The 23,787-nt window shown below is 45.5% G+C and overlaps 1 protein-coding gene across 1 annotated transcript in view; it reads right to left on the bottom strand.

Annotated features, from left to right (window-relative positions):
- The window catches only part of LOC146801851 (trifunctional purine biosynthetic protein adenosine-3-like), a 253,558-nt gene that overhangs the window by 21,306 nt on the left and 208,465 nt on the right, over window positions 1-23,787 (bottom strand). The window contains exons 19-20 of the mRNA XM_085623717.1: window positions 3,776-3,917; window positions 140-255 (exon numbers count right to left, since the gene is read on the bottom strand). Of these exons, the coding sequence (XP_085479843.1) occupies window positions 140-255; window positions 3,776-3,917 (258 nt within the window). The remainder of the gene's footprint in view (window positions 1-139; window positions 256-3,775; window positions 3,918-23,787) is intronic.

The following is a 23,787-nucleotide window of genomic DNA, read 5'->3' on the forward strand; positions in this document are numbered from 1 at the left end:
ACTTAGCGCCAAGAAACCTTTTTGGTGAACGAGCGCTTTCCAAAACTCAATATCATAACCAGTGGACTGTTGAAAAGCTGTGCTATGCTTTTTGGTTATGATATTGAAAATATTTACAATTTGTCAAATAGCTACTCACGAGTAAGAAATGTACAGTGCAACCAGTGACTCGCACTCCAGCTTGTAGCGCCTGCTTCTTGGCATCCGCTCCTTTAAACGAGGGCAACAGCGATGGATGAATATTCAGGATTTTTCCTAAAAAAGAAAATGCAGTTTAATTTTTTTATGTAAAATCATTTTACATCCTGCCAAGATTTCCAAGCTACATACTTTTAGGTCTTTCGAACACATTAACATATCCCCTTAAATCGTGCTGAGGGCGCGCTATTACGGAGCGGCTAAACTAGTACTATTAGCTAGGTGGGGTAAGGAAAGCATTCCAACCAGGCTAGATTGGCTACATAAGTTATGGGAAGTGGCAGGAATGGAAAAGATAACGGGCAGTAATCACACAGGCTACCCCGCTTTCACACAACCTGCAGCTCCACAGTGGAGTTCCTATCCGCTGAATTGAACGAACTAACATGCCCGATATATTTACGTGTACTCGGTCTTACCAGAGATCCCCCACACAACTCAAAGATAGCCTCGCAGCAGGAACACAAGCGACATGAAGATCCCCACTAAGGGACACGAGATCGTAACCGGTGATGGGACCCGTACTCCCCCCTATTCTCTTCCTTTCTCTCTCTCTCTAACTTCATCTCCACTTTCTACTTTGCTATTCCATGTTTTCTTACCCACCGGCCGGCAGGTTGTAGGTGGTGCATTTGGTTATGGAAAATTCTATAAAAAGATGTAAACCATAAAATCATTTCACACACGGTAGAACAAAATCAGACTAATGATATGAATGTACTTATTAATAATAGCGGGGAAACAATACTTTAATTAGAAGAATAAAGGTTGGACTTGCTTACACAAACGTATAGCAGCATCAGGTAAGAAAATTGTGATTTCAGTCAATTACTGAGAAAATGGGCAGAATTGGGCGTCGGGCAGTTAGGTCCTCGACCTCGTTAGAAGCCGATGGTCTGAGGAAAGGGAGCAGGTTTGTTCAACATCACAACAAGGCAGCCAGCACATAGTGGTAATATTTTAAAAGCTCTGTCAAAAAAGGGTAGTGGACAAAACAAACAAAAAGAATTCCAGCAACTTCCATAATAAGTTTTATAAGGAGTGTGGTCCAACAAAATGATAGACTTTGACTTACTTCAAAGTAATTTAGAATTGTAGCAAGGCCATTGTATACATCAGGGGCCCGTTTCTTACAAAGTTTGAAAAAAAAAAGCGAATTCTCTGCTCACAAATCTGGATCCATATTTACAAAGAAGTGAGGGGGGGGTGGAGATGGGGGGGGGGGTTTCCTGTTGGCAGATTGGAAGTATGCAGATTTTACTGCAGCCTTGGAGGGGACCAGATAAATGGTTCTTGCCAACAGAGGAGACAACCACATAGCTGTAGCTGTGTAGGAAGTCACAAAAATGTACCCTCCTCTTCCTCCCGCTTATAAACCTAAACCAGATCTAGGTGTGTAGAAAAAGTAGGAAAGAGCATGGAACACTCCAATTCGATCAAGGACTTCGTGGGAAGACTTTCCTTGGAAATGTGTTCCATGTGACGAGAACACAAGTGAATATGTATTTGGAAACATTCAGAAAGATCTTAACCTTGTGCTTATGGATTCCTGGTCACTTCAGAGAACCCACATACACTGGTGTGAGGCAAGCAGATGTCTGCTATGAAAGTTACCTGACCACGTTTCTAGCTCCTGTATGGCTAATGTTCATGCTTTTCCCTATTGGAGTGCCGATCTGGGAAAACGTCTCTTTTATGAACTGTATTTGTTCATAAACTTGTCAAACCCGCTTGCAGCTGTTTAGGTAACAATCTGCCATCGATTATGGCTTGATTTGAGTCAGGTGGAGTGGTATCTCTGAGCGGATATACCGGTGTACCTGATTCAGAGTGATCCTGAGGTCATTTTGGATTTGAAAACACCGGTACTTGCAGGAGACTGAGCAGGCACAGAAACCCTGCCCAACCTCAGCAAGCATCAAAGGGAAAGCAGACGATGCTTCTCCGGACATGCAGGACGCCACATATTGTACCGCTCACACCCTAACGTCCTCTGCACCACCAGCAACTAGAACTTTGGGTCCAATATCAAGAAGGGTCGAGAGCAGGAGAGTTGAAAAAAACATTATTAGTTTTACACCATAATCTATGACAACAATAGAGGTGAGATGAACACAGCACCAGCCAAAGTGACAACTGATTCTCCAATATGAGCCCTACTCCTCATACCCCCCCAATGTTACACCATAAGGACATTCCACACTCGTCTAACTTTCTTCATTATTCTCCCCTTGACAGATGCAACTCCAGTGTAAACACTTCCGAAATGCCATGTACCAGAACACTCTGGACATCATGGGACCACCAAGAGTCCCCACCTCTGGTGAATATCTCCCAATTCTGTGCAGCTCTCTGGCAGCCAGCATGCCACGGCTCCATTGGTCCCATCTACTGCGTACTCAGCAGATAATAAAGAAAAGCTTTAAGCAGTCCAGATGCAGGGAAAACTGCGCATTTGATATGGTAAAGAACAGGTCTTCAAAGTTATTCCCCACTCTGGCCTGTTTAACTCGCATTTGCAAGTATGGAATTTCCTGTCAGAATAATTAATTACAGCTTCCTGCACCCCTCCAATCTCGGGTCTTAGATGGGGTACCACCTTAACCGAAAGGGTGCCATGTTGTCCAGCCTTTCCAAGGACTGTTCCTTAGGGTGTTGAGTTCTTTAGAGGTAATATTCTTACAACACTGATATAGCTTACTCTATATCTTCTTATATGGATTTCAACACCAATACTTGTCTAGTATTTTGGAGATGACCACACAACTCCTTAGAGCTAAAGAAACTAATCTCCAACAAACATTCTTCAGACGGACCAGTCTATCATTGTTTCAAGAAAATCCTTCCACACCCAACTCCCCTTTACCTATATAGTATGCACATGACAACGCTTGTTTCCCGGTTCATTTTCTATTCATATACTCATGAATCCTTTAAAACTCCTCTTGACTCTTGAGTCTCCTTCCCACTTACTTATCCTGTAACAGTCTCAAAAGTTTGACAAATGTTCATTTGTTTTATTCTGCTTTTTAAAAAATAAATCACAGGGCTTATTTATGAGAGCCCTGCATCACTTTTGCACCTTGTAAAGTGGTACATGCTTGACGCAGGGCGCTCGTTTTGATTTATGGAGCCAAGCAAAGCTACGTGGCTTTCAATGGCCTCATAAATCATGAGTAGGGCGATGCAGCGCCCAGGAGGTGTTCCATGGACTTAGTAGTGGGTTTCCCACACAACATCCATGGAATTTGACGCTGCCCCAGATTTACAAAGTGATGTAAACCTGGGGCAGCGCCAAATCCGTACGCCTCCCGAGGTGAGGCGTAACAAGGAGGAATATGTTTATTTATCCTCGTTTTTACTCTTTCTATATGTGATGCAGTCTGCAGCACACATCGAAAGAGGAAAACGCCTCTTAGCATTGTTTTTGTGCAGGAAGGTACCCCTACCCCTACAAAGTTGAAGAATGTTTATTAGTCATGTCATGCTACTCATTAGTTCTCCCAATCACTAAGATATTAAAGGAAAGGTTTACTGCACATAAGCATGCATGCCCACGTCCTGATACCTCACTTACCATACCACTTTCTGACAAAGGGACCTGATAAAGTCCTCATGAATCCTGAAAGACAGATCAAGTCAATAGAGAAATCTTGCAGTACTTTGTTTAGTGTGCCTTCATATTCTGCTCGACTTCCAAACAACTTATGGTCCAGCACCTTCAGTGGGGAGAAAGAAAGTGCAAGACATTAGCCCCAGGTAACACACACTCACCCTTAGCTTTTAGACAACTTTCAATCAAAAGCTAATTGGAAACTAATTTTTTCAAGAATATGTAGGGAATATGATTTAGTGACTGTAGAGGGAAACACAATAAACAGCCATTACATGGGCAAAATACAATTCTGTTTTCAACCGAAACACCAAAGACTTTATGAATCCCCTCGTTAGTCCAACCGATCAATGTTGGTAACTTAAGGAGGCCACTGGATTAATAGGCATGTACATTGATTCGATACACTTAACCTGTTCCTTGTCCTCCATCTTGTGTCCTTAACGTCCTATTTCCCTTAATGTAGATATATCTAGTATTAACGTTCATAGTCGGTGACTAGAAACCCTACGTAGGTTTCTCCATTTTCTCCCGGTGGACTGTAGGAAAACGGTGGTGCATGCACTGGTCACATCACAACTGGATTATGCCAATAGTTTGTATTTAGGCCTCCCAGCATATCTGATCATGCAAAATGCAGATCATCCAAAATTTGGCTGCAAGGTTGAACAGGAATGTCCTACTCCATCACCATATCTCCCCCCATTTACATAGTTTGCACTGGCTGCCAGTAAGAAAAAAGATAGAATTCAAAGCTCTGACCCTAGCATATAGGGCATCGAGGGAGAAAGGTCCAAAATATCTGAAAAAAAGAATACAGAAATACTCCCAGACTAGGGTCCTAAGATCCAACCTTCAGGAACTGCTAGCAACCCCACGATTCAAAAAATCCAGAATCGACGGATGGTCGTTCTCAGTAAAAACGGCTGCCATTTGGAATACCATGCCGGTACACATCAGGAAAGCCAAGACAGAAAGACTATTTAGGAAAACATTGAAAACGTGGATGTTTAGCCTTCCCTGAACCTCATAGATGGCGTAATTCCTGCTGTTGTTTCTGTTACTAGTACCGGGTTACCCCCGTTGGAAGCAGCCGTGCGCTCTATAAATGGTAATAATATTAATAAAAGTTGAAGACCTTTACTTTAATAAAACTTCTCTCTATCTTATTCCTAGGAGTTAGCTTCAAAGCGAGACAGTAATTTAACCCTGGGCGTAGTTTGCGTAGTGGCGCTACGTGAAGTGCACTTCGCACTACGCGAGCTACGTGTAGCTACGCGAACTGCGTGGTGCGGTAGGGAAAATGCTGATTGCACAGAGCCGGATGCTTGTCCGCACTGTGCAATCATTGCAAACGGTATCTTGCACAGTGCAAGCGGTCATTTTCTGCTGCTCGAGTAGATTTGTACTCAAGCGGCAGCTTTCTCAGCGCGGACTGGTAGTTTCTCATCGCGAGCGGTCGCGAGCATACGTGACCACTCGCACTGAGAAACCTGACCTCCCCGCGTTGAGAATCTCGCCGGGAGGTTTATTTTCCATGTTCGCGATCGGCAACCTGATGTTGCTGATCACAAAGGAGAAAAAAGTCTCTCCGGGATGTCATTGTGCTACGTGCAATTCGCGCAGTGCGTAGTAGTGCAAACTACGCGAGCATAGCGTAGTACTACGCCCAGGGTTAATATTTAGAAAACAGTTGCATTTCTTAGATCCCTAAATGTGTTTTAGCAAAGTTTGGTGTTTTCTGAAAATCTTTATAATCCATACCACCAACCAAATCCTTGCAATTGCTAACATATTTATTTGCAAACAGTCAATGTAGGAAGAATGAGCTCCAAGTCACTGTATTCTTTGTACACTTGGGAATGGATCTCTGTGTTGTTTCATTAGCAATCAAAATGGCATGACCAGGATTGATATTTACATGCGACCCGATTCACAAAGGGCCTCTGCATTCGTGGCCGGGGCGCACTCGTGGCGGGACCGCCGCAAGGGGTGACTGCAGTATGGAGGCCCCGCCATGAGTGCAAGACCTCCACCTCGGGGGGTGGAGGGTTGGGGTGGGGTGGGGGCTTCGTGAATAGGGCCCATGGTTTGGATTTAAAAAATGGAAAAAGTGAGAAAACTAGAATCTGCTTTCTTGGAGGGGAAGGAGTAAGTCAACAAATGCTTGTAGATCTAATATTTAAAGCACACAATTACCACAAGTGAGTGGTTTTCTGACTCAGTCACAAAGAAAATGATTTATCTGCAACCCAAGGTATACTCCCGAAAGTGGGTACAGATGTACACATTTCTGGAATTCACAAATGTTTTCCACAGTACCAGCAGCAGGCACTAATAGTGTTAAGTTGAAATGGCCCTATTTCGATTACTAATAAGTATTGTTTTGAGCAATCTGAACAAACTATCCAAAAAGAGTACAAAAGTATAATTTCAAATATTGTTTCAGTTCGTCAGGGGTGGGGATGTATCATTATCTGATTAAACATGTTTTGTAATTAAATTTTAGCAATATAAGAAAATATTGTGCATGAGAATATAGTCAAATTAAAAGCAAATCTGATCATGGCAGAGGACCAATTAATTCATGAAAGTTGCTTTAGTTTACATAAAAGAGATATGCATCCATGACAATTAGTACGGGTAAACATTTTAATAAAATACAAAACTCTATAAAACCATCCACTTTAAAAAACAACTAGATCTAATCTTCAATCTAATCCTTCATACCTTCAAAATGTATTCTACAAGTACTAGATGCACCTGGATGATGCAGTTTGCAATGGATATTGCCACCTGCAGATTTCTCACCTCTTGAATCTCCCCAGATGTCAGACTGGAATCAGAAACTTTAAACTTGCAGATTTTTATTTGAACTCCTTGATCCCTTTTTCTCGAGCAGCCACTAAGCTCTTCCTAACAATTCCGAAGCCCATTCTTCATTAAAATAATTATTGACGATGTAGGAGGCCCAAAGCCGAAGCATGTGTTACATTCTCTTTCATCTATGTCCTTCTCTCTTCTTTTCTTTCTCCTCCATCTTTATTACATCATCTTCCTGCATGCTATACTTGGCATGCGACCTGTTTATTTTCTGTCTGCATTCCACATTCTGCACAGTTCTGCTTGTATTAGATTCTTGACTGTTGCCCAGTTGCATCTGGACCTGAACATGGATGGACCTATATTGCTGTGCTGACAATAAATCTACATTTTATTTTATTTGCAAATTGTATTATTTTCAACATTGGCAACGAGCTGAAGAACCACTCTTGTCATCATTATCAGCACAGGCACAGAGAGTTTCTTGAACCCGTGGAATTATCAATTTTGACTGACTTTAAAAAAATTATAATTTTCTTATGGATCTTAAATTCCTGCTTTCAATATAAACTATACCTTGGATATGCTTATGTATTGTGATACATGTTGTGTGTATTGATAGCACCAGCGACTGTTATTATTTAAGTAAAGTGCTTTGATTGCACCTCCGGCAGATTAACATAAATTTTGACTGTATCACATACATTTACTAACGTGGATATGTTCATCTACTATAATAGATTGTTTGTCTTTTGATGGCATCAGCGGCTGTATCGTTGTAAAATATAGTGCTTTGATTGCACATGCGGCAGTTGAGATAAATTTCAATTGTATCACATACAGTTACCAACTTTTACAGCGTTACTTCAATTGCGGCAAATCTACGTTATGTTAGTCAACTTCATGTAATATTTTACTTTCTTCAAATTACAGTTATCGTTATCGCGTGTTCCGTTTACCGCTGCGTCCTTCAAAAACAGTGGGTGCTGCCATACGGAACATTCGCCTTGCCGACATTCATCTTTCTGATTCCTGCCTCCGTCATGAATTAATTCCAGACGCTCACATTACATGTAGCGTCGGGTGCGTCTTTACGCTCTCGGTGCATTTCGTCACTGGCAGCCATTTTGAGTTACCTTGGCAACCAGTCACTTTCTCCAAAACACCGAAGCGTTTACAAAACATCACTTGGGAGCAACTTTCGAGTATATTTTATATGCGCATGGATATATAAAAAGAAAAAACGATCATGTGTTGTTTTAAAAGATTTAAGTGAGTTATTGCTTTTATTACTGTTTACCAAGTGTGCCACTCACTGCTTTAAATCATACTCATTTTTTTTTACAACCACCATAAATACATAGCGCAAGTTTCATTTCTCAAATCAATTTATTATTTTCTAGATTTTACGTCGTTTTCACCGTTCTTCCAAGTACATTATACATTTCAATTTTTATTCCTAATTCACACCCATTACCATAATGCAATTTGATCCTCCGGCCAAATTCTTACAATTAAAAAGAGATCCACCCATGCCATGGTCAAGGTGGAAGGAGGAATTTCTTACCTATATGAATCCATAGATGGGGAACGCATGGGAGCTGAACGAAAAAAGAACATATTTCTACATTGTTTAGGTTCTGAGGGACAGGTTATATTTAGAACTTTACCCCAAATTGTTGCACCAAATGATGGAGCCGAAGATTACATGAATGTGTATGTTGAGGCTTTAATGAGAATGGAGAAAAGGTTTAAACCAGTCATGAGCATAGCTTTGAACAGATTTAAATTTTATACTAGAACACAAAAAGAGGAGGAATCCTTCGATGCTTTCTTGACCGTATTGAGGGCACTATCGTTACATTGCAATTTTGGTACTATGACCGACGAAATGATAGGAGACCAAATAATAGTTCATGTTAAAAACAAAAAGATTCAAGAGAAATTGTGGGTCATGGGCGATCCCAGTTTGACTGAAGCCATAAATGAGGCTAAAGCTTTAGAACAATCTGAAAAGTGGATGGAAGTTGTCATACAAAATTCTAATAAAACGCCTTTGGAAGAAGAAATATGTGTGGTTAAACAAAAAAATGAGAATAAGAATGAACTTCATCAGCAATTTCATCTGCCAAATGGAAAATGTTATAGATTCCACAATTCTCATGTTCACAAGAGGAATGATACTAATTACAATGTGTGTTATAGATGTGGTATTAAATCTCACATTGCTTCTTTTCCAGGTTGTCCAGCGATTAATAGAGAATGCAAACATTGTGGAAGAGTAGGACATTTTAGTAGTGTATGCAGGGACAAAAGGCGTAATACTAACCAAGAACGTGGTGCGGTATCCTATGTAGTTGATAGAGATGATACCATCAAAGCCAGTGATGTATCGAATTTAACAAAAGTTTTGTTGTATCCATTATTGACGGTGTACCACACAACTTGATGAAGTCTCCAAAATGTGAATTTCAAATCTTAGGTGTAAATCTTATGCTCATGGTAGATTCTGGTTCACCATGGACAATCATCACGCATCAATACTTCCAAGAGTCTTTAAGTCATGTTATTCATTATGACAATTTACTTCCATCTGACATTATTGCAGAGAGTTTCAATGGCACTAAAATTAATATTGATGTTTTTTTCCAGGTAGAATTACACTTCAAAAACAGATGTGCAAATGTGAAATTATACATTACACAGAGAGGTGTCAATGACTTAGGCTGGCGCGACCAATGGAAACTGGGTTTAACATTGAATCCAATGTCCAGCGAGCCTGTGTTTCTGTGTGATAACCATTTATTCAAGGAAATTGCAGTAGTCAATAATGGAGTATAATTAAATTTGAGTGAAGAAAAATTAATTAGTAAATATGACAAAGTTTTTTGCAATAAACTAGGGAAGTTGAGGAATTTCTCACATAAAATTGTCCTAAAAGATAATGCCATCCCAGTCAAACAAAAAATAAGGGGGGTGTAAATCAACATCAGGGAGGAGTTTAAAGAGATGTTGAAGGAATTATCTGATGAGGGGATTATTGAAGCCATTGAGTCTGCTGAATGGGTTTCTCCGATTGTTCTTGTGTGAAAACCTGATCAAAAACTGAGAGTCTGTGTGGATTTGAGGGCACGTAATTCAAACATCGTAGTTGATTGTCTTCTCCTCCCGAATATCAACGAGGTAGTTTCCATGCTAGAGGGTGCTCAAATATTTTCCACGCTAGATTTACGATATGCGTACCATCAAATTGAATTAATGGAAGATTCAAAGAAGTACATAGCATTTATCATGCCATTTGGTTTGTACCAATATACAAGAATGCGGTTTGGACTGGCGTCAGCTGCGTCAATTTTCCAGAGAGTTATGTTCCATATATTCAGGGATGTGGATGAGTATGTTAAGTGCTTTCAGGATGACATATTAATATTTTCAAGAGATGAATCTGGGCACATGGTGCATTTGAATGAAGTTTGTAAAAGGTTAGAGAACCATGGTCTCACTCTCAAGGCACACAAATGTAAACTATTTAAACGTTCAGTTGAGTATCTAGGACATACGCTGTCTGGTGATGGAGTTATTAAAAAAAAAAATGTTGATGCTATTATAAAAGCTCCTTCACCAACCAACAAGGAGAAACTTTTGTCATTCGCAGGCATGTGTGAATATTATAGTAAGTTTGTGGAAGGATTTGCTACGAAAATGGAACATTTTAGAGTCTTGTTAAGACAAAATGTAAAATATGAATGGGCAACAAAAAGCTTTTGAGTGTATAAAAAAGGATATAGTAAATGCTCCCACTCTAAAACCTTTTCGCATGAAAAAGGAATGCATTATCACAGTGGATGCAAGTTTATATGGTCTGGGTGGAGTTCTCTCACAAAGAGAAGGTAAAGAGGAATGGAATGTTGCTTTTGCATCACACACTTTAAATGAATGTGAACGTAAGTATGCTGTGATAGAAAAAGAACTTCTTGCGTGTGTTTGGGCTGTGGAACATTACAGGTTGTATGTTTGGGGCAGTAAATTTACTCTTAGGACAGACCACAAACCGTTAGTGAGCATTTTATCCACTGGTGGGGGTTGGAACTCCACAGCTAGAATTGCAAGGTTAACCTCGAAACTGCAAGAGTATAATTTTAATACGGAATATGTTCCTGGAAAGAAAAATGTTACAGCTGATTTTCTTTCTCGTTTACCTTGTGACCAAGACTAAGTTAATATCACGAAATAATGTGATTTTGTTGTTGCCATTGGTGACATTGTTTCCACCCAATTCCAAGAAATTACAGAAGATAGTTGGAATAATTGTGAGCAACTTGATGAGAGGTGGTGTGATTTAAAAAAAATTGTTTTAGGAGGATGGTCTAGGAGAATATGGTAAGACCAGATCTATTACCGTTCTTTAATGTATCAGGAGAACTAGAGTTTGAAGGTAGTTTGTTGTTCAAATCTGGAAAGTGTGTTCCTCCAAAAGGTATGCAAGATATCATACTCAACATAGCCCATAAAACACATCCTGGTATTTCGTCTATGAAATGGTTGGTTAGAAGGTTTTTTGGTGGCCAGGCATGGATAGATTTATAGATCGCGTTGTTTGAGAGTGCAATGAATGTGTTTCAGGTGAGAAAATGCTAAAGTTGCATGTTCCACCATTGAAGGTTGTCAAATGGCCCGAAGAACCATGGCAAAAAATTGCCTTTGATATATCTGGTCCATTTAATTTCTTGCCTGAGAATTCACGTTTCGCGTTGGTTATGATTGATTATCATTCTAAATGGCCAGAGATTAAATTTGTTTCCAAGGCTAAAACGAGTGCAGTAATTGTGTTTTTTAAAGACGTTTTTGCACGTGAGGGTTGTCCCTCCATTATTGTTACAGACAATGGAGCACAATTAATTTCTATGGAAATGGAAAGTTTTCTTAAGGAGTGTGGTGTTAAACATAAATTTACATCTCTTTACGAACCACACGAAAATGGACAGGTGGAACGGTTTAATAGAGTACTCAAGAACTTTGTTACTGATTCCATAAAAATTGGTGCTAATTGGATGAATGTTTTGAAGGAACGGTTGTGGGTTTATCACATTACACCACATGCCACGACTGAAGTTAGCCCTTTTAAATTACTCAAAGGCAGTGACCCGGCGTCTTGTGTATGCCCATGGTGGTTTAAAGAGAAATGTCAAGCTAAGTTTTATGATAAGGAATGTTTGCATGATACAGCAAGAAGGGTGGTTGTAATGAAGCAAAACAAAACTATGAAATGGTATAATAACAAGTGGAATACCAAAGAACACGAATTTCAAGTTGGGGATTGGGTCAGAATTCTTAAACCTGGTTTAATTAGTAAGGATTCTAACAAATTTGGTAAAGCTATTCAGATCAAGAAAGTTTTTAGAAATAGTGTAATTACCCAGAACGGAAAAGTTTGGAATGTCAAAAGATTAGCAAAATGTCCTTATAATAATGTCACTCGGAATGATTGTTCCAGAAAACCAAAACATTCAACTACAAATAATTGTGGTGAACAAAATAAGGAGACTGTTGCTTCCAGAGTCAAACTATCTGATCGCATTAGGCAATTACCTAAAAGGTTTAATGATTTTGTATAGTAATGTTTTAACTCTTGTCTTTCACTTCTTTTTCTGATGAGGGAAATGTGTTACATTCTCTTCATCTATGTCCTTCTCTCTTCTTTTCTTTCTCCTCCATCTTCATTACATCATCTTCCTGCTTGCTATACTTGGCATGCGACCTGTTTATTTTCTGTCTGCATTCCACATTCTGCACAGTTCTGCTTGTATTAGATTCTTGACTGTTGCCCAGTTGCATTTCGAGCTGAACATGGATGGACCTATATTGCTGTGCTGACAATTATTTTATTTTCATATTGGATTATTTTCAACAACATGACACCGGGTTAGGTTTGTGAGGGCCTTCCTAACAATTTGTTTGTATTGTTTATCCTGTTCCTTTAGCAACACATGCTAGCACTGAATGCAGTGCACCAGCAAATTGCAAAGTTGCCTGGTGCACTATAACCTCTTACATTAGGATTTCTCTTTGGCTTACCTGGACTGGTAGGGTGTAATCCTTGGTGTCCCATTCCCTCTCAATTCCCTGCTTGTATGAGGGGACTTGCTATTTGTACCCTTCTAGGTTGCCTGAACCTACCTTGGCTGAATTTCTCAACTTGAGGGCATGTGTCAGGGGAACCAGAGTAAAAGAAACTGCAGGGATATGGGACAAGAGCGAGAGCATATACCTGTACATTTCCTCTAAGAAAAACTACCATTGCCAAGCGGTTATCTGTTCCGATTCCATGGGGAAGGGCGGGTGTGTGAAAGGGCAGGTTAGAGTGTCAACTTGCTCTCTGCAATGACACATAGACTTACCCATAGATAGTGCTCATCGGATTTCACTGGTTACACATGAAGGGGTTTGCAATAGCTGCTGTCCCAGAATGCTGATAATCCATAGCAGTGAGGAGAAGATTTGCTGTAAAAGAGGCACAGCTATCACATATAGAGGCACCCTTCCTCCTTAGCCCCTAGCCAATCCCAGGAGAGGAAAAGGCGGAGTTCCAGCATGCTTTCTATTGCGAAGCAGTGTCCCTGAAATGGTGGAGTATGAAAAACATGTCTCCTTTAAAAGAAGTCTGGTCACTCAGAGGAGCCAGACTTGTATCAATCATGTACTAACTACTTCCTTCATCAGGAAAGTGAAACTGTGTGGTATGGGCTGCATATGGGGAAGACGGAAGATGTTTTGAGAAAGCTGTACCTGGAAACCCAGACCTGACAGACCTGTAGTGATTACTCCCTTCAGAAGATCCACCAGCGAGATGGCGGCTGTTTGAGCGCAGACGCTGGGAGCCGTCCCGCTCCCCCGCTCCAGGATCTGTGTTTTCCAGCCCCACCCCCGGCACACAGCATGCAGCGGACGAAAGAGAACGCTAATGCCGGCTGGAAGGAATGCTGTGTGAGAATTCTCAAGGTGGTCTCGCTCCAGGTTGCACAAGCTTATCGAGGGTGGTCCCGCTCCGCCTGGCGTATCATCTTTTTCTTTGGCGGCGGATCTACTGCTGTCAGTGGCGGTATCCTTCCGCCTCATGACCTCGCAATGCCTGTAGCCAAGGCAGCCAAAATGCTGAAAAACGGTGTGTAGCCTGGGGTTATCCCAAAGACAACCATTGCCAAAGCAGACCCCGGCTGCTCAGGGAAAGGACATGCAGCACTGGAATCAGAGACCACCTGGCCTAATTTCTATTAAAAAAATCCTCATATCAGTTTTAAGGAAGCAGGGAAGACTCCCAGCAAGAAAGCTTCACCAACCCCAGACCAGCCCTCTCCTGTGTCCCTGGACCTACAAGATCAGAACATGGAGTCATCTTGGCTGGAAAATACGCCTGAGGGGCCACATCCACACCTGACACCCACGCATCCTGAGGTTTGCCAGGCTTTAATCACTGGGAATGCAGAGGGTCAGGTTGCAGTACAGACTCTTGAAGGACCAGGGGGTAAGGAGGGACTACTTTCCCCACAGAATGAAGATCAGTTATCCAAGGCAGGGGAAAATGTGGTGTCCCAACAGCCTGCATCCTGTATTAAGATGGATTGGCCAGGAGGAGGAACTGGGATTAACCGGTGTCTGGAAATAGAAGGTGGAGATACAATATTTTCCCTATCCGATATCTCAGACTGATCAGATTCAGATAGCCAGGGCCATATATCTGACTCTAGTAACTCAGACCTAAACGGGGGGTCAAGGCTCAACTCCTGCTGACATCACTACAGTTGAGAAGGGCAGGAATCCTCATGATAGAGGCAGCAGAAAGGAAAAGAAAAATCAGGGACTCCTCTGTGACTATTCTATCTCCCCAGTCTTGGAAGGCAGTACCGGGACAGGTGGAAAAAAGGCAGAGGAAATCAAACTTATTTCTTTGAAGTCCATATACCAAAGTATCATGGCCCACAGAGAAGAAACGCACATCCAAAGTAGGAGAGTACAGACAGCCTGCAGGAAGATGCAAGGAGTCAGTTGTAAGATCTCTAAAACCTGCTCTGAGTTCGTGGGAAGAATGGACGAGGTGGAAAGCAGGGTGAATGTGCTTGAAAATGAAGCCTCAACCCATAAAGAAATGACAGTGTCACTGGAAAGCCAAATGTCTGATACTCAATGGAAGTTGGAGGATTTGGAGAATCGTATGTGATGCAATAACTTGAGGGTCTTGGGCATTCCAGACGGCGCAGAGGGGAGTGATGTATTAAAATTCACTGTCAAGCTCCTTAAGGGTGCACTCCCTGAGTTGGGAAGCTGGGATTGGGCCAAAGAAATACAGCGAGCACACAGGTTTCCATTTAAGCAGAAGAAATCTTCCGTGTCAGCAGGGAATAACCCTTGTGCGATTTTGATCTATGTAGGGAATTTTCTCCTCCGTCAATCGATTTATGATCTAGCCCGCCCGAACCAACAACGATCATTTGAGGGGCAAACCTTCTTTGTCAGGCCTGATTATTGCCACTCAACGGTCAAGCGCCGCTGGCGACTTCGCCAGTTGATACAACCTTTCCATAATAAGGGAGCTCAGGTGTTCTTACTGAATCCTGCTAAACTTAAAGTAGTTTGGAGAGAAATCCCGCACTACTTCTCATCAAAGATCTTCGCTAAAGAATTTTTACAATCTCATGAGTGAATCTTAGGGATGTCATGGGGAGAATCGATCTTTATTTCATGCTTTTTGCTCTTCTGTATTTCTGTATTTACTTCTCTTTGCTCTTTTCTTCTCTCTCTTTCTCTATTTTTTTCTCTTACCTTATCTTATCCTGGGCTTTAGCTAAGGAGAAAGGAAGGGAAAGGATTGGAAAGGTTAAACATTAAAAAGGTGGCAAAAAAGGGGGGGAGGACTAACCTTTATCAAATTTAATTAAAAAAAATTAAAAAAAGGAGGGTGAGGGAAAAAGGAATCTCCTCTCTTTCTGAACAGTGCGGGTACATGGGAGGGCTCACACTCCATCATCGGACCTGGAAGGTCTAGCTGTCAGTGAAGGGTGTGGAGGGCAAAGGGGGAGGGGGAAGGGGAAGACAGGCCAAGGGGAGGGGGAGGAAAGGGTATGGGAGGAAACCGTTTATTACAGAATCCAAAAGATATACAAAGATGGGCCTACAACCTTCAGGCCGGCCGCTAGCAAACAGGAAGAGCATATAATACAAACAGTAGAACACACGCTGCGGCAGAAGAGAGACCACAGGAGTTGAAAGAAGCGTTGGCAGCCACACCATCCGGACCCCACACAACGGTTTCATTTTTATATAAATAACGAAAAAACAAGTCCACAAGGCAACCCACAATCGGAAACAGCAGCATGTGCTCCCCTGGGGGGGACCCTACCGATCCACAGGAATATCAAGGGGGGGGATAGGTCGGGACGGAGACAAAGTGGACTCAATGCCCAGAGCCAGGAAGACAAGCAGGCTAAGGAGACGGGGCCGGTGACGGATCAGGCATCAGCGACGGGGTACAGATTCCCCCACGGTAGGCGTTCCAGGGGCCCCACACTTTCACCCATTTCCCAGGCTTACCTCTCGCAACATACACCACCTTTTCCCGAAACATACACCAATCCATATTGTCCTTCCACGCCGAGACAGTCGGTGACCTCTGGGAACCCCACAATTGCGCCATATCACGCTTGGCCACCATATATCCCAGAGTCACCCACCACGTCTGCGGCACTGAGTAGTCGGTTGGCTCCCACACATTCAGGAGACATCGGGCAGCAGCGGCACATGCGTAACTGCCTGCAAAACCTCATGCACACCACGCCAGAATCGCGCCACCTCCGGGCATTCCCACAAGATATGGAGAAAGGTCCCCAAAGAACCACACCCACGCTTACACAACCCGTCCACAGCATAGCCCATACGCATCAGACTCGGCCCCGTAACATAGACCCTATGGAGTATCTTGAGCTGGACGAAACGAAGGCGAGCCGGTATGGCCACCTCTTTCGGGGAGGCCACCGCAGACACCCAGTCCTCGTCATCCAGCTCCAATCCATCAGCCCCCCACGCCTCACGAAGGCTAGTCAGCAGTCCCGAGCGATCATTGATGAGTTTTTTGTAAATTAATGAAATCGTGCCGTCCGGTACATGCCCATCGAGCACTCTATCTTCCAGAGGGGAGTACTCCGGGATGGAGGCAACGTCCGGGAATACGGAGCACAACGCATGACGGATCTGCATATATCGAAAGTACTCCCTGTCCTGCAACTGGAATTCCGTCTGCAGCACATCGAACGTTTTGAATCCCCCCCTCGTCCAGAGATCGCCCACCCTGCTGATGCCTATCATGTCTCACTTCTCAAAGCCCTTCGAGGTCCACAGGGAGCCCAGCCGCTCAGATGCATATAGTGGCGTCGCCCGGGTCAACCGATCCTTCCACCCCATCGCCAAGTTAGCTGCGTGCCACACTCGTACCATGACCCGCGTGGGGCCCGTCAGACGTGCGTCGAGCGAGCTAGAATAAAGCGCCCGATTATAGTCGCCACCCGGCAGTAACATTTTATCCATCTCAAAAGGCCGGGTTTAGAGCGGGCCCGTAAAGGCCGTGATTTATCGCAGCCAGCTGGGAGGCCCAGTAATATCGCTTGATGTCTGGGAGGGCAACCCCCCCGTCATACCACGGGAGCGTCAGCTTTGCCAGGGCGATACGCGGCCTACCCTCCCAGAACAGGCGGCGCTGCAAACTCTCCACCTCGCGAAAGTAGCGCGCCGGGACAACGTCCATTGTATTCTGTAAAGCGTACAGGAAACGTGGCAGCGACATCATCTTAAACAATGCCGCCAGGCCGAGCGGCGAGAGCGGCAAGCGCCTCCAACGCACGACGTCATCCTTCAGGTGCTTGGGGGGTCTGAAGCAAATTCTGGTTATATCGGGCCTCCGTGTCCAGGGTAATGAAGATACCCAGGTACCTAAATCCCCGCGGAGCGATCTGGATAGGACAACCCCGCGGAAGGATAGGAACCTCCCCAGATAGGACATACACACAAGATTTAGCCCAATTGATGACTAGACCGGAGTTGAGGCCAAATGAGTGCAATACATCAACCAGTACAATCAGCGATTTACGCGGGGAAGCCAGGTATAAAAGAATATCATCAGCATAGAGAGATACGCGATCCTCATACTCGGGGGTCCATCGGAGACCACGGATAGAAGGATGCCACCGCAGCCACTCCGCCAGGGGCTCCAAGGCGAGCGCGAAGAGGAGCGGTGATAACGGGCAGCCCTGCCGCGTGCCCCTGCCCAGCTCAAACGGAGCCGACACTCTACCGTTCACCGCCACCTGCGCCAGCGGTCCGGAATACAACAATTTCACCCAACCGATGAATCCCGGGCCAAACCCAAACTTCGCCAGTGTCGCCCAAATATATGGCCACTCAAGTGTGTCAAACGCCATAGTGGCGTCCAGGGATGCCAAAATGGCCGGCTCCCGTATGAACGGAACACGCGCGAGCACCCCATGCAAACGCCGCAGGTTGAGCGCAGTGTTGCGGTGAGGGATGAAGCTGGACTGATCCTGGTGAATCAGATCGCACACCACGCCAACCAGCCGATTGGCCAACACCTTGGCAAGAATTTTGGGTTCCGCATTCAGCAGCGAAATGGGCCTGTAGGACGTGACCCGGTCCCGCGGCCTCCCCTCCTTATGAATAACCACGATAGTAGCCAGACGCTGGTCTAGCGGGAGGGAACCCGCCAAACGGGCCGCGAGGAACATAGCACGGAGGTGCGGCGCCAGCGTATCCGGTCGTAGCTTGTACAATTCGATGGGAAGACCATTAGGACCCATGGCCTTGCCGGAAGCGACCGAACGTATGGCGAGGGCAATTTCCTCAGATGTTGGGGCGGCGTCCAACGACACTCTGTCCTCCTCCGAAAGGGAAGGCAGCGCGATATCCCTGAGCAGGGCATGGGAATCCTCTTCCGAGCAAGAGGACACCGGGGAATACACCCCACGGAAATATTCTGCGAAGCAATCAACAATTTCTTCCGGTTCAGTGACACACACACCATCCAGTTTCTCAATCGACGGGACAACTCGACTCGCTCTCTCCTTTTTATCCAGCCACGCAATCAATTTCCCAGCCTTGTCACCCACATCATACAGTCTCCCCTGTTGCTCTCTACTGAGGCCCCTGGCCGCCTCCGTGACGAGGGCCTTATAGGCCGCCTGCTTGAGTCGGAGAACATGTAATTTGTCATCCGTCACCCCACATTCTAGATCACCCTCCAACTCGGTTATCTCAGTTTCAACACGGGTCACCTCCTCCCGCTCGCGCCTCCGGGAATGGGAAATAAGGGACAGGGCCTCCCCCCGGAGTACCGTCTTGAACGCCTCCCACAGAGAGACCGCCGATGACACAGACCCCACATTGTCGTCAAAATATCGCTTAAGGGATTTAACCAACTCTGCGCGAATGGTGGGGTCACGCAGGTACCAGGGATTAATCGGGACCACCCTACCCTCCCCCCTCGGGAGAATGTCGAAGTGCAACAGGAGCGGGGAGTGGTCTGAAATACCCCGCGCCAAATGGCGTACCTCCCCGATCCTCCCCGCATGCGCCGCCGGCACCAGGACATAATCTAGCCTTGAGAGACTGCCATGGGCCCCGGAATGAAAGGTGTACTGTATCTGCGTAGGGTGTTTCAAACGCCAACAATCCACCAGCCCCAAGGTGTCCAAGAGGCCGGACAACCACGCTTGGGCACGGGGGAGATCCCTAGGGGGGTGACGGTCCTCAGTTCCGGAAACCACAGCGTTAAAATCCCCCCCAACCACTAGAATCCCCTCCGGAAGGCCAAGGAGGAGGCGCCCCAGATCCGCAAAAGTAGTCGTTTGCAACCCTGGCGGGACATAGACAGAAACAAAAACAATCACTCTGCCCTCCATTCTACCCACCAGAACCGTGTAACGTCCCCTGTCATCATGGAGCACCTCATCAACTTCCAACGGGAGCGAGGTCTTAGCCATGATGCCCAAACCCCTTGAACCAGACGTGAAGCCCGAATGGGCCAGAAGGCGGTAGCCCCGTCGATTCATAGCACAAAAGGAGTTGCCAATGAGGTGTGTCTCCTGCAGAAAAACTATATCAGGTGAAATTCGTTTTAGGAACTGCCGGACCACCCCCCGTTTTATCCTGTCCCCCAGTCCATTGACATTCCAGGACAAAAGACTCAGTCCCCTACCCCCCATCATAACCGAAAGCGATCAATCGTCCCCCCGAGAGCACTTTAGGAATAACACAACAATACTTTTGCCTTGTGGTACAAATGAACAATACCCCACCCCAACCCAACCGCCCCAACAAAACTCCCCCCTCCCTGCACCCCTGCATGAGCCCAGACAGCCCCCCCAACTTGCAGTGTGCCTGTCGCCCCTATACAATTGGAACTAGTTAAACCCCCTAGAGGAGGAAAGAGTACCCCCTCAAGACCCCGCACCGCCTCCAAAAGAGGGAAGACGAGTACAACAAACGAAAGACCCTAAGCTTGGCCGAAAGTGGCAGCATCATCCGGAGTGAGCCCCGGCATCAGTACCTCAGACCCGGTCCGGTGGGCAGTCTCCTCCCGCAGCCCCCCCCCCCCGCCATCCCGATCATGACCCCCAGACAAAGTGTCCAGCCAGTCCCCAGCCGTTTCAGGACGGTCAAAAAAGTGAGTGCGACCATCCACCTCCACCCGCAGCCTGGCCGGGAAGAGCATGGCGTATTTGAAGTTCATGCCTCGAAGCCGCCGCTTGACGCCCAGGAAACTCAGTCTCTGCTTCTGGACCGCTTGGGTGAAGTCAGGATAAAAGTTCACCTCCATGTTCTCCAGCTTAATCGGCCCTTGCAGTCTGGAAGCTTGCAAAATCGCATCCCTGTCCCGAAAGTTAAAAATACGGGCAATAAGAGGCCGCGGAGGGGCTCCGACCTTCGGTCTGCCCCCGGGAACTCTATGGGCCCTCTCCACGGCAAAGAATTTACTCAGTCCTTGAGGCTGAAGATGGGTAGTGATCAGGTCCTCCACAAAGAGATCCGCCGCCGACTCCTCCCGTCCCTCGGGTACTCCGATGATGCGGATATTATTCCTCCGGGCCCGGCTCTCGGAGTCCTCCAGGCGCCGATCCATGAGCGCACTCGCCTGACGGAGCCGGTGCACCTCCGTTTGAAGGGCCGCCACCTCGGTCGTTAGGCCCGACGCGGTGTGGGCCAAAGAATCAACCCAGTCGTTAGTCTTAGAGAGATCAGCTCTCACAAGGGTGACATCAACGAGGACCGCGTCGATTTTGTGCGCTAAAGTGTCGAACTGCTGGCCCACCGAGGCCTTCATCTCAGCAATGGCGCTCATGACGTCCTGCAGAGACAGATCCGTAGGCAAATCCGGGGCATCCGGGGGGCACTCAGAGGACTTGTGCGATCCGCCGGGAGACCCCTTCGGGAGGGTGTAGCGGTCCATGATGTTGGCCTGATGTGCGGCGCCACGCCGGGTCGACTTGGCCTTCAACCGATCCCCATCCTGCTTCGTGGCCATCGTCGCGGGTCTCACACCCGCACCGGCCGCGCAGTGGAGAGCAATCAATCAAGGCCACGAGCTCCGGGGGGCCACCCCAGGACGGCGGAGCGGGCCACAGCAGGCAGGCAGGCAGGGTCTCCCAGCGAGGCCACCCCAACACAAAGAGCGCCGTGATCCCACTTGCGAAAACGGCAAGGGGGCGTGAAAGTGAAAGTGAAAGTGTGGGGTACGCGACTCGCCAGGCCCAGCCCGCCGTTGTTGTTCACTTTGCCACTGGGTCGCCCCCAAACGCGAATCCGGGGTCAGGAGAGAAGTAGGCCGCAAACTTCAATCGGTGCTCACTCCGGCACCCGAGGTCCGATTCGAAAACGGGAAACGGGTACCACCTCGGCTCAGGCTCACCGACACAGTCCCCTCAACCGATGCAGGATGAAGACAGGATAAACGTAGGAGGTTGCGGAGGTCCTCGGGAGCCTCGCACCTACGCGGCCATCTTGGTTGCGCGCTAGGCTCCTCCTCCGGGGGGTAAGTACTTGTTGATTTGCTTTCTGTTAAATATATGTCATGATGTTTGTGCATAATCTAAAAGGGAATGTAATGACTGTCATGATAAATCTTAACTTTGCATACTTGACAGAGAATTGCTACAAAGAATATAAAGAATAGTGAATATGAGGATGGGGTAAGGTTTGGATTTGCTCACTAAATATATGTTGTCTTAGTGATAGGAAAAAAAGGGGTATGCTGGCTAAGAACCTTCGGTATATGCAGACATACCTAGTCTGTCTTCAGGAGACCCATGTACCCTGGAGTAAGCGATGGTGGCTGAATGACCTAGGCATTGATGTATTGGCATGTACGCAGCAGGGGACAACAACTAGAGGTGTCGCAATCCTGGCAAAACTTGGTCTGGGGCTCTGTAAGCGAGTCAAGGTAGATAAGCTGGGGCGATGGGTTATAGCAGAATTTAGATTAATAGCCAATAACACCCCCATCATAATCTGTTCTTTATCTGGGTCTAACCTAGATGGCCCTGATATATTAACCTATTTAAGTTTTGAACTTGCCCTCTGGCCACAACCTCTGATTCTTTATGGGGACTTTAATATTCACTTAGATAGTGATTTTAATCTCAATGCCGATCTATTGTACCAGGGCAGGAAGGTCAGGGTTTTCAAGGCCCTGCAAGGTTTGGTGAAAGAATAGGCTCTGGTCGACAGCTGGCAGAAGCACAGATCAGTTGATCCAGGATTTACTTTCTATTCGGCCCCGCATAACAAACTAGTTCAGCTGGACTATGTTTACATCACTGGCCAACTGGCCGAATCGGTCAAAATGGAAAGTTTCCCAAGGGTTATTTCAGACCATAATCCCCTAGGAGCAGAATTTTCACTAACTGGCGTTACTAGACTATTGAGGCCTTGGGCCTTTGAGAAAACCTCTGGGCAATCAATTATATCGTGGACATATGACTAAGTGGATTTTGGAGTTTTTTTATATCAACAGAGGCTCAGCTTCTGAAACTATAGTCTGGGATACTTTTAAAGCAGGGCTTCGAGGGGAGACCTTGAGCTTTTCCATCGCCAGACAGAAAGCATTACAGAAGGAAATTGGGAATTGGTTTGAACAGCTAAAAACTGCAGAATTAGAATTTACGGAGAAAATAACTATGGGACATAACATCCAGGATTGTCAGCAGGCAATCGCGATTATCAAAGCTAACATACATCAGCATTTTGGAACAGAGGTGGCCGCAAAATGTACACAGCATAGGTCTGAGCTATGTGAATTAGGGGAGAATACTGGGCGGGTTCTAGCAAATTGGATTGGGAAGATTAGAGATCATCTAGATCAAATTCAAGATTCCCCAACAGAAGTTTTAAATGTGTTCACAAACTTTTACGAGCAGCTGTATACTGAGGGATGGTCTCTATCATGGGGGAAATCTTAGGAAAATTTCTTTTGGGACCCTAAAACTGTGAAGGTTACAGAAACACAAATGAAAATCCCGCAGCTCCGATAACTTGGGAAGAGCTGGAGATTGCTTTAAGTTCCCTGGCCCTTGGAAAGGCTACTGGCCCGAAGGTATTCCCCTAAAATTTAATAGGGTATTTGCAAAACCTCTGCAACAAGAAATGTTACAAATTTTTCAGATGTCCCATAGGGGCCATGTTCCTAGTTCATGGCAGAAGACAACCATAGTGGTGTTTAAGAAAAAAGGGAAACTGACCTGGCTCCAGCATCATATCGTCCTATATCACTTATAAATTGTGATAGTAAGATCTATTCTAAAATACTTGCTGACAGGTTAGGTTAGGTCATCATCCCATTGGTCTCACTCCGCCAACAAGGGGTTAATTCCTGGCAGAGATACCACAGATCATGTCCGCCGGGTCCTTGCCCTTTTGGAAGCGGCTCAGGCCACGGAATCACCGCTGGGGGGTAGTCCTGTTGGAAGCTGCGAAAGCGTTCGACAGGGTATCCTGGTGGTATCTGTGGTATGTCCTTGAATGGAAGGGAATCTGCAAACAGTTTACTTAGGCAATGAAGGCATTATATTTTTCACCGAAAGCAGTAATTCGTACATCAG

This window comes from Triturus cristatus, chromosome 8, assembly GCF_964204655.1.
Source record: "Triturus cristatus chromosome 8, aTriCri1.1, whole genome shotgun sequence".
Taxonomy (NCBI): domain Eukaryota; kingdom Metazoa; phylum Chordata; class Amphibia; order Caudata; family Salamandridae; genus Triturus; species Triturus cristatus.